At 40.5% G+C, this 18,616-nt stretch overlaps 1 protein-coding gene across 1 annotated transcript in view; it reads left to right on the top strand.

The window, feature by feature from the left end:
* Positions 1-18,616, top strand: part of mgat4b (alpha-1,3-mannosyl-glycoprotein 4-beta-N-acetylglucosaminyltransferase B) — a 261,750-nt gene that overhangs the window by 202,221 nt on the left and 40,913 nt on the right. The window contains exons 7-8 of the mRNA XM_041193895.1: positions 255-330; positions 2,321-2,435. Coding sequence (XP_041049829.1) covers positions 255-330; positions 2,321-2,435 — 191 coding nt within the window. The remainder of the gene's footprint in view (positions 1-254; positions 331-2,320; positions 2,436-18,616) is intronic.

Raw genomic sequence — 18,616 nt, 5'->3', positions numbered from 1 at the left:
GAATTGTTGTTGACTAGGCAGTATTAATGAGAATTGTTATTGTAATTGGGCTGCTTCATTATCAAGGCAGATATGAATGGAGTTATGCAGTAACTACTTGGATGGATTTTTGCAAAATATTTCAAAACCATTCTCTGGCATTGAAATCTGTAGAGTTACTGTAAGTTACTCTAGGCAGGGATTCACAGTGCATCAAAAGAGAGAATGCAGATCTCAATATGAAGAGAAAAACAAGAATCTTCTTTTCATTTCAGGTGGAGAACAAAGCAGAACCTGGATTATTGCTTTTTAATGATGTATGCTCAATTGAAGGGCACCTATTATGTACAGGTAAGGGAGCTCATAATCGCTCGATTTTATGTAACTCTTGCTTTGGAGAAAGCTCTTTTAGTTGGATGAAATTTGTATTGATCAGAGCAAAGCAGGGAATTGTCTCAAGCCCCAACTAGCAGCTGGTTTATACATTCCTTGGAACCTTTGGCCATTACATATTGATTTGTCCATTGAAAAAGTTTCGGCAGCAATTAGGTCATCATACTAAGTTGTTAAAGCAATAATGTTGTTTTTGACAAGCACTTAGCAAGACCATAATGTAGTATTGTATACAAAGAACATTATCTTCAAGTGCTAGTAATTCTGATGGTAGCATTTTGGTAATGTGGATTCTGTATGTGCCTGGAATATCTTTTCAAAAATATAACGAATGTCCATTCCTACATTATAACATGATGACAATCATAGCGCAGAGGAGACCATTTGGACCATCGTGTCTGTACCAGCTCTTTGAAATAGCTATTCAATTAGCCCCACTTCCTCTGCTTTTGCCCCATAATCCTGCAGATTTTTCCAATTCAAGTAATAATCCCATTTCCTTTTTAATGTTACTATTGCATGGGCTTCCGCCATCCTTTCAGGCAGTGCATTCCAGATTTTCATAAGTCGTTGAGGGGAAAGAAAAGAGTCCCCATTTCCCTTTGCAAATAACACTGACAAATGAACCAATATACTATAGCAATGTGGTTGACTATTAACTACCCTCTGAAGTGATCGAAGGCAGTTCACCATTACCTTCTGAAGGATAATTAGGGATGACTTACAAATGCTGACCTTTCTATCAGCACCCACATCTGTGAATGAATTGACGAATAAACTTTGTCATATCTTTCTCTAGTTTGAAGAACTTGCTGAAAAATTTGGTTTTGTTTCTTGTTCGTGCACAGAAGCAGCTAGTTATTTGTGACTTATTTATTTCATCCATATTCCTAACTTTTTTTTGCATAAAACTTCACAGTTCAGAAATAGACCATGTTGGCCCACTGGCCTGAGCCAGTGTTTATGCTCCATGTGAACCTCCTCCCACTTTACTTCATCTCGCCCTATCATTTTCCTTAAATTTTTAATAGCTGATTTTTATTTTCTTCCTGTCAATATTTAAACATGAGAAACATCACTGCCTAAGCTTTCTAACTACAAATGATCTCTAGGAAAAAGTGCTGATAACAAAGCATTTGAAACTTGAGGAAATTCACAGGTATCCTAGAAGATGCCCATGCTATTACACCAGAAGCTTTGGTCGAGATATGTGACATAGATATTGATATTTGATTTGATTCTTGCTACAACAACATGAAAGAAAATCACCTGAATAATTAGCTTTTCTTGAAATACAAAGCCTTCCCCTTCCCAGTTTCCATTTTTAATTGTTCTCACCCTGCCCATCCTTCCTAAAAACAAAACATAAACAGCCCTGTTCCCTCTGTGCCTCATCTGAGTGACTTCTCTCTACTTTCACTAGAAAATTTGATAAATATTTGGAACTGAGTGCAATACTGGGGAGAGTATGGGCTAGTGGGATACATTTTGAATTGCTCTAGCACAAGAAATAATGGGCTGTAATGTGATCACCAAAAGCGATGTGTAAGAAAGTAAGTTTATAATCAGCATCTTCAGTTTAATTTGGTTTTGATGGGCACAGCACCAGGAGTCTAATAATCCATATGGTATTTTTCCAGCTGCTTAATGATTCTACTTGTTCAGTGCACAATGTTTGGCCACATAGGGTTGAGTTTTCGTTTCAGTCTGTGTACAATCAGATTGCAGGCTAATATCCATACATGAACACATGCAGAGACACACATTTATTTTATATATACAGAATTTTACATTTGGCCCAACAGATCTATGCCAACAAGTTTTTTTTTAATTTATTGAAATCCTGTTAGCATCTTAAGCTCCTGCTTTAACTTGCAGTCTGCAGAAGCTGTTAACTGACGCAGTTGATTAACTGAAGTGTGAGTTTCTGTTTCCTTTTCTCACTTAGTTGGAAGATGATATCGTGGTGAGACCCAATTATTTAAGCACAATGAAGAATTTTGCACTGCAGCAACCGTCTGAAGAGTGGATGATCCTGGAATTTTCCCAGCTGGGATTTATTGGTAAGCATTCGGATGATTTAGTATCAAGATGAATAATTCAATGGGTTGTCTCAAGTCCTTAAATTTTTTATTCCTCCTACAAGCCCATGCTGAAAATGGCCTTCTCCCAATGCCTGATATAATTAATGTATACATTATTTATATATGCACACATATATATATATATATGTGTGTGTGTGTGTGTATGTATATATATTATATATTATACATATAAAATCTATGTGTATAGCAGTAAAAGCAAAACCTTTCATAAGAACATAAGAAATAGGAGCAAAAGTAGGCCAAACTACCCCTCAAACCTGCTTTGCCATTCAATGAGATCGTGGTTGAACTTCTACACATACTCAGCCTTCCTGCTCTATCCCCATATCCCTTCATTCTGTTTGTGTCCTAAAATCTATTGATTTCAGTCTTGAATATACTCAATGATTGAGCATCCACAGCATCCCTTGGGGTGGGGAATTCTGAAGGTTTCACCCCTCTTGAGTGAAGAAGTTTCTCCTCAGTCCTAAATGGCTGACCTCTTAGCTTGAGACTATGATCCCAAGTTCTAAACTCTCAAACCAAGGGAGTTATCAGCCAATGTTGAAACAGAAATATGAAGGAATGCTTTTAGTTAAATCTCTCCCAGAAAATAAGAAAAAACTTGTACATCTATAGAGCCCTTCATGGACTTGGGATGTTCCAAAGCACTTTACAGCCAATGAAATGTAGTCACTATTGAAATGGAGGAATCATGGCAGCCAATTTGCACACAGCAAGTTCCCAAAAACAGTAATGCGGTAATAGCTAGTTGATCGGTTTTAAGCTATTGGTCGAGGGATAAATATTGGCCATAAAACCAGGGGAGAACTCCTCTGCTCTTCTTCGCAGTGGGATTTTTTACATCCACCCAAGAGAGCATTTGATTTAACATTTCACCTGAAAGATGGCACCTCCAACAATATGGCACTCACCCATTACAGTACCGGGAGTGTCAACCTAGATTTTGTGCTCAAATTCCTGTAATTTGAACTCTCCGACTTCTGACTCCAAGGCAAGAGCAGTACCTGGTGAACCACAGCTGACAGCAGACGCATCGTTCCAAATTTTGAGATGCCAGAGCTTTAAGAAAATGTGTTGGCCGTATCATTTCTAAATCTACTATTACATTGTTTTCTTACATATTAATCATTTGAGACCCCAAAAGTCAGTAAAACTATGCTTTTTAAATGAAAAATATTAGTGTCCCCACAGTCACCAGCCTTTTTTTTGCCACACCCCTCCCTCCAACAACCACCCCCACCCTCCCAAATCCCTCCGCTCCCTCCCCTTCCACCCCAGCCCCCTCCAAGCTCCCCACTTCCCCCCCCCCCCGCCCCAGTCAATCTCCCCATACCCCTACTCCACTCCCCCCAACGTCCCACTCCCACCCAACCTCTCCAACGCCAAACCTTTCCAGCAGCAACACAGCAATGAGTGAAATTGACCTGATACACTGGATTTTAAAAATCAGAATGCTCAGCCTGAAAGTTATGATTTATTTTTGAAGCTGGTCTGCCAGGTCCTAAGCTCTGGCTGCTCAGCATGGATGACAAGAATTCTGTTTAAAATGCTGAGCCCAGGCCCCCCAGCTCCTGGGTCCCAACGTTTGGAACTGTCTGCACCCCCCCCCTCCGCCCCCACCACCACCACCACCACCGTCCTAGGCCTTGGTTGGAGGTGCCAGAGCAGCGCTCTGGCAGCACTATACCCCTGGCTGACTGCACAACTGGAGAACTGCTTACATCTCTGTTTCTCCTTCCTTTTGGAATCCCTCACCTTTTAAGCTTGGGGTCACTTGATCATTAATTCTTTCTTCATCTTCTCTTGTGACCTTCTAAAACTTGATGCTGCTCTGCTCTCCGCACTGTAATAAAAGTTATACATTGCTCCCTTTTTGTTTTGTCTTTTGCAAAAATTTTCTAACACACAGTATTTACAAAACTGTTTCCTCTGGGTAATTGGTTAAAATTGAGAGTTTTAAAAGTTTCTATTTAACTATACAGCTGCAAATTATTTATAGTTGGCTAAGGTTTACCCTTCAGCCAAAATCACTAAAGCAGATTATCTGGTCATTATCACATTGCTGCTGTGGCATTACAACAGTGACTATACTTCAAAATCACTTCATTGGCTGCAAAGCACTTTGGTACATACTGAGATCATGAAAGGTGCTATATCAATGCAATTGCTTTCATTCTTTCTTTAGTGGTATTTGACTCCAGAGCTGATGCTACCATTTTGCAGTAAAATGCTTTGTTTATTGCACGATTTTCTGAAATTTGCTTGGGTTTTTGTGGCTGTTTTGGAAATCTCAGTTTCTTGTTACAGCGGTTGAATGAGTCAACTTGGTTTCATTAAATAGAATTATGAGATTTTCTCAGATTTTTACCAGTGCTTTGGGAAAACCTTTCTGTAGTTCCATCTATTCTGCATGGAAACCACAAACTGATTATAGTGTAGCACTAGTTCTTTTATTTTAAAAACAATATAGCTTTTGGTGTGGGTTACAATGAGAGGGAGTGTTCAGACAGGTGGAAAGTGCCCGCAGAATGCACTTTCCGAGTAATGGGGAGGAGCCTTTAATTCTAGCACTTTGGCCACCAAACTCAATTCGGTTCCTTGCCGAGACACAGCAGATAACTAAAATTTGTAAGTCATTGTCACTGTTTAGGGGAGTCTGAAAATAAAAACTGTCAGGAAGATGCAATGCAATTTGCTTCTTGTCCGTTAGCTCTCAAGATCCCACAGAGATTATCTGTAGGCCTCAGTGCTCAGGCCTTGCCAAACCGTCCAGGATGTGGTGTGGCTGCAATTAGAACCATAGAAAAGTTACAGCACAGAAGGAGGCCATTTGGCCCATCTTGTCCATACCAGCCCGTGGACACCCAGGTGCCCTTTCTAATCCAACCTTCCTGCACCCAGCCCATAGCCCTGCAGCTTACAGCACTTAAGGTGCAGATCCAGGTACTTTTTAAAAGAGTTTAGAGATTCTGCCCCTACCACCAACTTGGGCAATGAATTCCAGACACCCACTACCCTCTGTGTAAAAAAGTTCTTCCTCATGTCTCCCCTACACCTTCTGCCACTTATCTTGAATCTATGTCCCCTGGTTCTAGAATTCTCCACCAAGGGAAACAATTTTATCCTGACCACTCTATCTATTCCCCTCATAATTTTGTACACCTCAATCAAGTCACCTCTCAGCCTTCTTTGTTCTAAGGAAAATAACCTCAACCTATCCAATCTCTCCTCATAGCTACACTTTTCTAACCCTGGCAACATTCTTGTAAACATCCTCTGCATTCTCTCCAGAGCTATTACATCCTTCCTGTAATGTGGTGACCAGAACTGCACACAATACACCAGTTGTGGCCTCACCAGTGTTTTGTACAATTCCAACATTGTATCCTTATTTTTATATTCTATACCTCTGCCATTGAAGGAGAGCATTCCATATGCCTTCTTTACAACCTTGTCTACTTGAACTGCTGCCTTCAGGGACCTGTGTACTTGTATGTCAAGATCTCTCACTTCATCTACCCCTCTTAATATATTCCCATTTATTGTGTAATCCCTGTAACTGTTTGACCTCCCTAAATGTATGACCTCACAGTTCTCTATGTTAAAATCCATCTACCACTTTACCGCCCACTCCACCAACCCACCTATATGTAAGGGATGTAAAATAAAGAGAGTGAAATGTTCTGAGGTGTTTGTTAAAGATATTTTCATTGTGTTTGAGGATAAGCCGTTACTGATCAGCCACGATCTCATTGAATAACAGCATAGGCTTGAGGGCCTGAATGGTCTCCACCTGTTCCTATCTTCTGAATGTTCTGTTTGTTTTCTTGTTTTTGGAGGGGTGGCTGCTAGGGGGTTTAATTCTAATAGCTGAACAACAAAATTCTGTTCTCTGTTGTTTTTATATATGCCAATTTTTTTTTTGCACACTCATGCAAAGTCTTTTTAAAGTAGGTCACCTTTTTGCTGAGTTTTCAGAGCCCCATTCTGATCCTATATTTGGGCAGATATGCTGCCTCAGTCCCTAAAGAGTTAAAGAAAATGTTGAATAAACTGTTTCTGTGAAATGAACTGCACTGATGTTCCAACAATATTCCTGGAATTGGTTGAACTATTCTAAATGTCTTTTAGCTGGTAAACTATTACATTAATGGGATAAATAACTCGAAGTGATTGCAGGAAGCCTTTAATATTGGAATGAGGCCCTTTTGATGCTGCAGTGTTCTTGTTTGCAAAGCATGTCTACATTTTCCAAATTGTTTTACCCTGATTACAATCAGTAAACAGTGTAAAATGGATTTAATATTTGGATAATTGAAAAATCTATTGATTATATGATTGAATAATAAAACATTCAGGTTCATGATTGCTACCATTTCTATGGTGGATTAATCTTGTTTAGTTACGGTTGTTGTTTTACAGGCTAAAGTGCTGATGACTTGCTGATTGAATCCCAGTTTCATTTTATTGTATTTTTCATCCACTATATCTACTCTTTGGCCAACGAGTGAACCTTTAATAGGAGATAATTCAAAAATGTAACTGGTTTTACAGCATAAAGGATCTAAATTCAATAAAATGTGTGTGTACTTTGTCCAAACTGGCATTAAGGCCTACATTGGGAACCCTATCTTTTTATAACTTGTTACTACACCCAGAATAACAACAACTTGCATTTAAATAGCACCTTTAACATAGAAAACCATCCTAAGAGTTCCCCGGAACATTATCAGATAGAAATAACTGCCAAGACACATGACCTTTTAGGATGGGTGACCAAAAGCTTGGTCAGAGGCTGGTTTTAAGGCATGTCCTGAAAAAAGAAAGGCAGATAGGTTTGGAATCATTCAGTACAGGCACACGAGGGAGAAAGGAATAGATAGTTACGATGGTAGGTTAGATGAAAAAAGATGGGAGGAGATCAGAGTGGAGCACCAGAATGGGTTGGTTGGACCAAATGGTCTACTTCTGTGTCATATATCCTATGTAGTCCTATGTACAGAAAGTGACCATCTGGCCCAGTTGCTATGGTGGGATTTGAACTCGTGTCTCTTCACAGAATCACACAGTGCAGAAGAGGCCCTTCGGCCCATCGAGTCTGCACCGGCATGTGAGAAACACCTGACCTATCTATCTAATCCCATTTACCAGCAATTGGCCCTTAGCCTTGAATGTTATGATGTGCCAAGTGCTCATCCAGGTACTTTTTAAAGGATGTGAGGCAACCCGCCTGCACCACCTTCCCAGGCAGAGTATTCCAGACCATCACCACCCTCCGGGTAAAAAAGCTTTTCCTCACATCCCCCCACAAACCGCCTGCCCCTCACCTTGAACTTGTGTCCCCTCGTGACTGACCCATCAATTAAGGGGAACACCTGCTCCCGATCCACCCTGTCCATGCCACTCATAATCTTGTACACTTTGATCAGGTCACCCTTCAGTCTTCTCTGCTCCAATGAAAACAACCCAAGTCTGTCCAACCTCTCTTCATAACTTAAATGTTTCATCCTAGGCAACATCCTGGTGAATCTCCTCTGCACCCCCTCCAATGCAATCACATCCTTCCTATAATGTGGCGACCAGAACTGCACACAGTACTCCATCTGTGGCCTCACCAAGGTTCTGTACAACTTCAACATAACCTCCCTACTTTTGTAATCTATGCCTCAATTGATAAAGGCAAGTATCCCAAATGCCTTTTTCACCACCCCACTAACATGCCCCTCTGCCTTCCGAGATCTATGGACACACGTGCCAAGGTCCCTTTGTTCCTCAGAACTCCCTAGTGTCATGCCGTTCATTGAATACTTCCTTGTCAAATTACTCCTTCCAAAGTGTATCACCTCACACTTCTCAGGGTTAAATTCCATTTGACCATCCTGTCTATATCTTCCTGTAGCCCAAGACACTCAACCTCACTGTTAACCATCCGGCCAATTTTTGTGTCATTCGCAAACTTACTAATCCTATCCCCAACATAGTCATTTATGTTGTTTTTATAAATGGCGAATAATAGGGGACCCAGTACAGATCCCTGTGGTACGCCACTGGACACAGGCTTCCAGTCACTAAAGCAGCCATCTGTCATCATCCTCTGTCTCCTACAACTAAGCCAATTTTGAATCCACCTTATCAAATTATCCTGTCTCCCATGTGCATTTGCCTTCTTTATAAGTCTCCCATGTGGGACCTTGTCAAAGGTTTTGCTGAAATCCATATAAACTACATCAACTGCACTACCCACATCTGGTCACCTCCTCAAAAAATTCAATCAAATTTGTTAGGCATGACCTCCCTCTGACAAAACCATGCTGACTATCCCTGATCAAACCTTGCCTCTCCAAGTGGAGATAGATTCTCTCCTTCAGAATTTTCTCCAATAGTTTCCCTACCATTGACGTGAGACTCACTGGTCTGTAATTCTCTGGCTTATCTCTACAACCCTTCTTGATTATTAGTCCAGACCTTTGCATTACTAGTCTAGCACAGTGGTTGTCAAATGGTCTGTGGACCCTCAAGGATCTGCAGAGACGTCCCAGGGATTCTGCAGTGCAGGGCCAGCTTTACAGGTGAATGACCATCCAGGGCACCATAGTCATGAGTAAGCAAGTGTGCGACAATCGCAGCCTGCTCTGTTGCCTTCATACTCTGTCCTCCCACTGCTCCTCTGGTGCTTTGACAGTGAGCAGGGTCCTTACAGAATCCTGATTTTTTAGGTGCTCTGCTCTCCCTGGGTTCCTGCTCTTTTTGGACTCCTGCCATTGGTACATAGACTTTGCAGTGAGAAGCAGGCACACCCATGTCACTGATACCTGACTTCTGAACAAAAATAATCTTTCCATTCAGCGCTTTTATGTTATACACATTATATAGTGTTATAATTAAATGTGAGATCTGAGATCACTAATCCATTTGCAAAGGAGCCCTTTAATGAAAAAACTTGGAGAAAAACTTGCCTAGCAACAACCAAGTGTCCTCCTTAGAGAAGAAAACCAGCTGTCCTTACACATTCTAGGCCTTTATCTGACTCCAGCGCTGCACCAACATGGTTGACTCTTGACTCCCATCTGAAATCACAGAATATTTACAGCACAGAAGACGACCATTTGGCCCGTCATATATGTACCGGCTCTCCGAATAAACAATTCATCTAGTGCCATTGCCTTGCCTTGTCCTTGTAACCCATTCTTCCTGTTTGGATAACAATCCAATTCCCCTTCGAATGCCTAGATCGATCCTGTCTCAACCACACTTGCAGGCAGTGCAATCCAGATCCTAACCATACTGCATGAAAAATTTTTCTTTATTTTTTTTTGCCGATTGCTTTAAATCTATGCCCTTTGGTTCTCTATACTTCCACTATTGGAAGCAAATTTTCCCAATCTATTCTGTCCAGACTCCTCACTATTTTGAGTACCTCTGTCAAATCTCCTTTCTGCCTCTCTTCTCCAAGAAAAACAGTATCAATATTAATAAAATTCAAACGGAAGACTCCTCTCCTGTTCTGCGCAGGATGTTGACATCTTTTATGTTAAATTTAGGGATGAATTAAAATGGTCCATGTGGCTCTCGAGTCAGGGCTTGGCTTTTATGAAATTGCATTGAAACACTTGTTAACTATAGTGACAAGATAGTGGTAAACTGATAACTAGAACTCAATTCCCATTGGTCAGCTCAGCAGTGATTAAGGGTGTGAATTAATTCACTCCACTGTCATCGATGCTGAAATTAATTGGGTACAGTTGTGTAGTGGTTACTTTGCAGGATTTATAATCCAGTGACCTGGACTAATAATCATGCCAAACTATGACAGCTTTGAGAATTTGAATTTGTATTTTGATACCTTTAAGGAGAAGCTAGTTAAGAAAGGAATAGATAGTTGTGCTGATAGGGTGAGACAAAATAAGGTAGAAAGAGGCTCAAATGGAGTATAAACACCAGCTTGGGCCTTTTGGGTCAAATGTCCTGTTTCTGTGCTATGTAGCCCATCCCCTTGAGATATCTGTACCTCTTTATGCACCAGTTCATTCATACATGGTCTATCTAATGATCCCCTGGGTTTCCTCAGCCTCATACTTTATATTCCTCTTTATACAGGACCAGTAAAGATATTCTAGCATCATAGCCTATCCAAGCCATGTACTTCCCATATAGATAGTGAAGTTTTTGACTTTTTTAAACACTTATTGTAAAAACATTTTTTGAATAGTTTTGTCTGAACTACACATCAAAGCTGAATCATTGAACTCTATACCAGATGGGTCGGCAATTGTGGTAGGTTATGTTGAGTCCTTTTTTAAAACAAAAGAAGGCCTTTCATTTATACAGCACCTTTCACAACCTTTGGACATCCCAAAGCGATTTACAGCCAAAGAAGCACTTTATAAAGTGTAGTCACTGTTGTAATGTAGGAAATGTAGCAGCCCATTTGAACAAAGCAAGGTCCCACCAAACATGACCAGACAATTAGTTTCAGTGATGTTGGTTGAGGGATAAATATTGTTTCAGGACACCAGGGAGAGGTCTCCTGCTCTTCAGAGTAGTAGCTATAGGATCTCTACTGCTGCCCCTTCTAATAGCACAGTGCTCCCTCAGTACTACACTGAGAGTCAGCCTGGAGTTTTTGCTCGCGTCTCTGGCGTGTGGTTTAAACCTACAAACCCCCAGCTCAGAAGCAAGAGTACTGCCCACTGAAGCATGGCTGACACCTTAAAAATGAAACTACCCCTTTTTTTGTAAAGAAGGACCCTGTTGAAAGCTGTGTGCCTCAGTGTTGATGATGAAAGTGACTTGCAGAATGTGCACTGCTAGCAAACTACATGTAGTGAACGTCTTTGTTCCTGATGAAGGCTTTCCTTTCATAGCCTCTCACTCCCGGTTTTTGTGATTGTTTTTCCTGTTAATTTGTCTTGTGGATTCATCCAGTCGAAGAGAGGTCTTTGGCTCGGCATGTTACATGTTTGGGAAGATTTATGAACTCAAGTTGTTGAGTGTATTGAGTGTGAAATTGTTTTCTTCTCTGTAAACCTCCTGCCTGAGGTTGTCTAATGAATGTACTTCAGTAACAAGAGTGGGCCATTCAGCCCCTCAAGCTTCTACTGTCATTCAGTTAGATCATGTTAGATAAATTCTATCACAACTTGATTTGCCTGTCTTAGCTCTATATCCCTTGATAACTTTACCAAAAAATATTTCAATCTCGGTCTTAACAATTACAGTTGATCTCCAGCATCCATAGCCTTTCATGGGAGAGAGTTTCAAGTTTCCATTACTCTTTCTGTGAAAAAATGGGTCCTGATCTCACTCCAGAAAGACCTAGCTCTAATTTTAAGATTATGCCCAGTTGCTTTGGATTCCCACACCAGCTGAAATAGTTTTTCTCTCTCTCTACCCCCGTTGACATCCTTAATCGTTTTAAATACCTTAAGGGTTGATTTTTTAATTGGCATACATGATTGCTTTAAAAAATCATACATGTTCCTTTTTTTAAAAAAGTAACATTGATTTAGATTACTGTTCAGGCAGTGGTAATGGTACTGTGCTTGAGCCCTGCTTAGTTCCTCTCCTGACCAAAAATGGCATTAAATGTAATCAAAGATCAGCTGAATAACTTAAATCCATTAACTGAATCTCCCTCTAAAGGAGTCTGCCTCTTAGTCCATATTTACCAACTTCTTGTGTTCCACTCATTACGTTCCTGCTGAGGACTTCGAACTTTTAGCAACACAACATGCAATGCAGGATCAGATTCCCTTACTTGCTAGTTAGTAATTAAATGAATTACTCAATTCGGTTAAGTATTGACAACAGTACAGTGAATTAACTCGCACCCATGGTCGTTGCTGAGCTGGTGGATCGACATTTAGTAGTGGTAGTTCCATTTATCAATTTACCATTACCTGGCCACTAGCTACCAAGAATTTCAATGCATTTTTGTAGAGAAATGCCTTTGACATATGTCATATACCTGAATCTGTTTCCTCTAGACTTGTTGACCTGACAAATCTAAGCATTATCTGTATCTTATTATCTGCACTTTAGGTACCTTTAGACTCTAAGAAAAGTCATTTTAATTTGAGTGGATTGGGTTGGGAAAAGATTAAAATTATCATTGGTTAAAATTGGTTTACAATCCCAAACCTGAACCAAAACCGTCTCCAATCTGCCCACTTCAGGATTTATCAGAGGCAGGAGAGGGGAGTTGGCCATTTCAGAGAGCCTCATATTTAAATACAGATCTAACTCTGGCTGGGTGACAGGAAGATGAGGGATGCTTTCCCACTACTCACCAAGAAACTACTATTTCCCTGCCATCAGAACCTGCCCCCCAGTCCTCTGCCATTGGGTCCCCCATACCCTCAATGCTCCCACGAGCAGCTGCAGGATCCCTATCTCTTCTAGAGTGTATTCCACCTGACTGAGCACAAAACCTGTCAATCAGGCTGACTTCTGGTTGGGGATCTTATCAGGAGAAAGAAAAGGGGTGGAGTCAAAACTACATAGCGTGCCGGGAACCCAACCTTCTTGCTCAGAATATCTGCGCCATCACCATTGAGGTGTCGATCTCTGGGAAGCTACCTCCAAGCTGGGTTGCCAACTCCACTTGGATATTTTTCATCATGTGATTCCTTGCCTCCAATTGCCTCACCCAACACGTTCATCCTTAAGCTCCCTTCCTTCTCAAGGTCAGTCGGAAAGCAAACAGTTTCTTTGTTAGCCAATCAGACGATTTTTGACCATCGGTTAAACAAATTTTTCTTCCTGATTTTCAATATTTTTATAACTCATGAACAATTTTTCAAGAAAATGAAATAAAAGATTGTTCGTAATGCCACTGATTTTTCTCCTGGGTTGTCTGCAGCAGTGTCTATTTCTACCAACTCCTCCAGCCATACAAACCTGCCGAGACCCTCGCGCTTCTCCAATTCTGGCCACTTGTATGTCACCAATTTTAATCACCCCCTCACTGGCAGCTGTGCCTTCAGCTGCCAAGGTCCTAAGCTCTGGAATTTCCTCTGTAGATCTTTCCACCTCTTTTTCTTCCTTTAGGATGATCCTTAAACCCTACCTCTTTGACTATTTTAATATGTGCCAAATAATGATGCTCCTGTGAAGCACCTTAGAATATTTTACTAAATGCTAAAGGCACAACATAAATGCAAGTTGTTGATGTTTGGGCAAGGAGATTCCTGGAGGATGCAATACAGTGTGGGAGAGTTGGAAAACTCCTCCGTCAGCTATCTGTTTTTGAAGCTGTGAAGAGCCCAAGCTCCTCAAAGCTTTTCCCTCAGACGCAAGTGATCAGTCTCACCACCAATGTTATTTGTAAGCTGCGTGGGTGCATGGAATGTGCTGCAGGGAATACACAGGCTGTGCACAAACAACCTTCCCTGTAAGATGCACACATGTATGGCTGAGCGTCAATTTTAAAGGGACCATGTCGTGCAGCAAGCCAACCATGCACAGGAAACAACATTTAGAGGGAACATTGTTCACCGCTCTCTGCCCTAAGTTGTGTGGATGGTCCTTTAGGTCAGAGGAATCTGGCAATTGGGTATAATAGTGTAGTTGTAGGTTGCTGAACTAGTGATTATAGAGAATGAGAGTTCGCATCCCGCCCTGGGCATTTTGAGAATTTGAATTCAGATTTTACAAAGCAGGAAATAAAAGCCTTTTAGCAGTATTAGTAAAAGTAGCCATGAAGTTGTCAGATTGTTGTGAAATCCAATTGGTTCACTAATGGCCTTTTAGGGAAGGAAGCCTGCCATCTTTACCCAATCTGGGCATAGAAGTGACTCAGTCCCACCACTAGCCTGTGTGACTCAGAAGTAGCCCAGTGAGTCATTCAATTGGGCAATGAGAAGATGGACAATAAATGTCAGTCTGGCCATTGACATCCACATCCTGAGAATGAAAAAGAAAATTCTAGCTGCAGTCTGACCAGGGCACCGTTCATCTTGAATGTGACTTCATGGGATTTAAATTCAACTACTCTGGCAGCATAACCCAGCATCCTTTTAACTTTGGCATTCTTTGCAATGAACAAAGAATTCCTTCACCACCTGCGGTGTTAATTTGTGTTGGGTTCGGTTTGTTATTTGGCACCGCCGAGCTGTATTCAGATTAGGTTCTTTTGAATCTCTAATTAAACATAATACTTGTAAAGTTGCTAATTTTATGTTGATCAAGTCAACACTACATGGTCTTTATGGCTCTTAGTGACGTGAAATGTTCCTAATGTGAAACAAAAAATTATTACAATATTAGGAGAGCAGATGGAGGTGTGTCTTAGGAATTTACAGCAGCTGTTTCTTTGTTTTAAAGTATTGAAAAAGTATAATGTATTTGACACTGATCTGTGCAGTGCAAACACAGCAAGAAAGACCAGATGTAAGAAAGAGTTGTGAAAATCTGACTACTATTTAATCTCCATTTCGCCTGAGAATGTTAAAATAGTACACAATTTTACTTTCCTGTACGTAGCTTTCAAGATAGTTCAAGAATATACAACTGATTCACCATTTATACTGTTGTTTCTATTAAATGTTGTAGAGACTCTCACTACATCTGTGTTACTTCATGTCTCTGCTCTGCCTCTCCCTCTTTTCTGCTTTATTCTTACAACCTCCCCAGTCCACCCAAACACACACTTCCTCAGATTCTAGCCTTTTGTGCATTATCCCTTTCCTTCACCAAACTACTAGTGGCCATATCTTCAGCCATTAAGCCTCATACTCTGAAATTTCCCCAACTCTTTGATCACCCTTCCTAATTTCCCCTTCATTGGTTCGATGTCCATTGTTATCTTTGAAGCACCTTAGGACATTTTTTATATGCTAAAGGAACTTTATAAATGCAAGTTGTTATATTAGTTTGCAAAGTATTTACAGCACAGAAATGGACCATTCAGCCCAATAGGTTCATACCAGTCTTTTGTTCCACATGAACCTCCTCTCTGCTTACTTCACCTAATTACACGGCCCTCTGTTCCTTTCTCTTTCATGTGCTTATCAAGCTTTCCCTTTAATGTGTCTGTGCTAATTGCCTGAACCACTTGTGTAACGGGTTCCACGTTCCCACCATTTTCTGGGAAGGTTTGATTAATTTGGCACCTGACTCACGCTGTAGATTAGATGGTTGCAGGTTCAAGACCTGTTCCTGGACTTGAACAGGCTCCCTGCTCCACTGAGGGTATGAATCGTTGTCAGAGGTGCCTATGGGATGTTTACTTTAACAGTAGTTCCCTTTGCCTGTCCAGGGATTCAAGCATGTTGGAAGGCCTCATGCTACTCTTGGTCAATACACCTCCCTCTAATGCCATTTTCTTATTTAAAAAAGCAAATTAAGGGCTCATTTGTGTCATTGCAACTTTGTGATCTTGCTGTGTACAAAGGATGACATTAACCAGTCACACTTCCTAGTTCTTTTCTTAATTCACTGCATGTGAAGGAGTTGCATGATGAAGATGGCATTAGTCTCACAGTTTAGCATAGTTGAAACTCAGGTGCTTTCTTACACAGTGTTTAATCTACACAAAACAGGGTACAGTATTGCAGTGCTTATGTTACCAAACTACTGATACAGAGGCTTGGAAATATGAGACTTCAAATCCCAACATGGTGGTTTCAGAATTTGAACTCAATCTTCAAATTTAAAAAAAAGTTGGTTTCTATATGTGTCTATGGAGCTGTCAGATTGCAGGATAAGAATCCAACTGAGAGAAGAAAATCTGCTGAATTTAGCTGAACTGGGGCTGTAACATAACTCCAGTCCCACATCAAAACTTAACTACCTTCTGAAGTGATCTGGCAAGCAGCTCAGTTGTATCAAAAACCACTTCGGGTAACAAGGAATGAACAATAAATACCGACAGCTGAATGAGTAAAAGTGTAATTAAAATGCTATTTCTAATCCCTACCAGAAAACTGTAATTATAATCTTGGTTGCTTTCACTCTTGAGTTCCATTCTTCACCTCTTAGTAGTATGCAGAGATCTCTAACGCATTGTGAAAAGATGAGCCTGCTTTCAACTTGTGGTCTAGCGTGTGCGGGCAACACTTGTGTTCAGCTAGCTTTATATGAGTGGAGCAGCCTTGTTCTTCCTAGGGTGCAGATACTGTAGGTCCAAGAGGCTGCTTTGTTCTGTCCAGTGAGTTATACATCACTTGTGATTTAAATTTCAATTAATCCCTCCAATCCAATTGATTATAAGGATCTTTATAAAGGGGCTGTTGTTCGTTCCCCACCAACGCAACAATAACTTACATCTTTTCAAATAGTTCGAAGGTGTTTCAAAGGAGCTTAATGAGGCAAAAATTGATATCAAACCAAAGAGGAGATATGGGGTGGGCAGTGGTGGTGACCAGTGGTTTGGTCAAAGAGGTAAGTTTTAAAGAAAGGACCTTGTTACGGCACAGCAGGTAGTAAATGCCGAGCTGCTCAAATCCCAGAGGAAATCTTGAAACAGCTGCCGCAACTGTTTTGCAATTTGTATTTTATTTTGAGATGCGTGCCTTGAATTCAGTAGTAATAAGTCCACCAGGTCTTGGAAGATTTTACAAAACTAAGTTAAACATTTATAAATAGAAGAAAATATTTTAAGCACATACATTTGTCTACAAATTGCTACTATAATAACTCCTAAATCCCCTAATTAATCTCACTCCTAGTTACACTTCCATTAAGGCAGCAGTAAAAACAAATAAATTTCAACAGACCCAAGCAAAACACACAATACCCTGGACAGTGATATTACAGTGAGTTTTCCTAGCTTTGGTTCCTGTAGACAGCAACTTGATGCATAGAGGCTGGAGGCTTTTCACACTTCTGTTAGATGTTAGAATGCCGTCACCCTTACACATAACCTCATCTCCTTTATACATGTTTCTCCCTTTTTAGTGTAAATTCCATTGTTCCAATATGTCTTTGCAACTCTGCTTTTCTAATAACTTAAATCTTTCATAGTACTCACACCATCAGGAACCCTTGGGAAAAAAAAACACACTGTTGGGCTTAGCTTCTTATGGCTAAGTATAACATCTTATCATCACTTTGAAATTCAGGCTAACCTAATTTATCTAAAAATACAAATGTTCTTCACATTCTAAAACTTCAGCCATGTTTACTTATTTAGCATTTCAAACCTAGCTTCCCTTTTGATAACTCAAAAGCTCCAGACCAGCTGCCTCCAATTCAATTAAATCCCTCACACAAACTATTAACATATCTTTACAATAAATCACAATAATATTATGAAAATGATAATATTTTCATGACAACTTGTATTTTTATAACACCTTTCCTAAACTTTTGAGTGTCTCAAAGCATCTTAATTAGAGGCAAAATACTGCGGATGCTGGAAATCTGAAACAAAAACAAAAAGTGCTGGAAAAACTCAACAGGTCTGACAGCATCTATGGAGAGAAAGACAGAGTTAACGTTTCGAGTCTGTATCTCTTCTTCAGAATCTAATTAATTAAGTACTTTCGAAGTGTAATCATTGTTGTAGTCTAGAAAACACGTTAGCCAAATTATGCATAGCAAGCTCCCACAAACAGTAATATGATTATTTTAGTGACATTGGTTGAGGGATAAATATTGGACAGGACACTGGGAAGAACTCCCCTGCTCCTCTTCAAATATTGTCATGGCATCTTTCATATACACCAGAGAAAGCAAATGGGGCTTTGGTCTTATCTGAAAGATGGTGCCTCTGATGGTGCAGGGCTCCCTCCACACTTTTCTGGCCATGCCAGCCTAGATTATGTGCTCGTGTCTCTGAAATTGGACATGAGCCCACAGTCGTTTGAGTTGAGAGTGCTACCTATGCACTGAACCACAGCTGATGGGGAACAGATGGGAAAGTGGAGTTGAGCAGAAGGTCAGCTGTGATCATATTGAATGGTGGAACATGCTCAAGAAGTCAAATGGTCTACTTCTCCTTCTATTTCTTGTGTTCTATGATACCAGTGAGCTTTAAAGAAGAAACGGAAGTGCCAAGGCAGAGGTATTTAAGGAGGGAATTCCAGAACGTGGGACCTAGGTGGATGAAAGCATGGCCACCAATAGTGGAATTTTTTAAAAAAAAAGATATAGGCTGGAATTTTCTGGCCACGTTGGCGGACGGGGCAGACAAT

Source organism: Carcharodon carcharias, chromosome 8, assembly GCF_017639515.1.
Source record: "Carcharodon carcharias isolate sCarCar2 chromosome 8, sCarCar2.pri, whole genome shotgun sequence".
Lineage (NCBI taxonomy): Eukaryota > Metazoa > Chordata > Chondrichthyes > Lamniformes > Lamnidae > Carcharodon > Carcharodon carcharias.
This window is presented reverse-complemented; position numbering and strand designations above follow the sequence as displayed.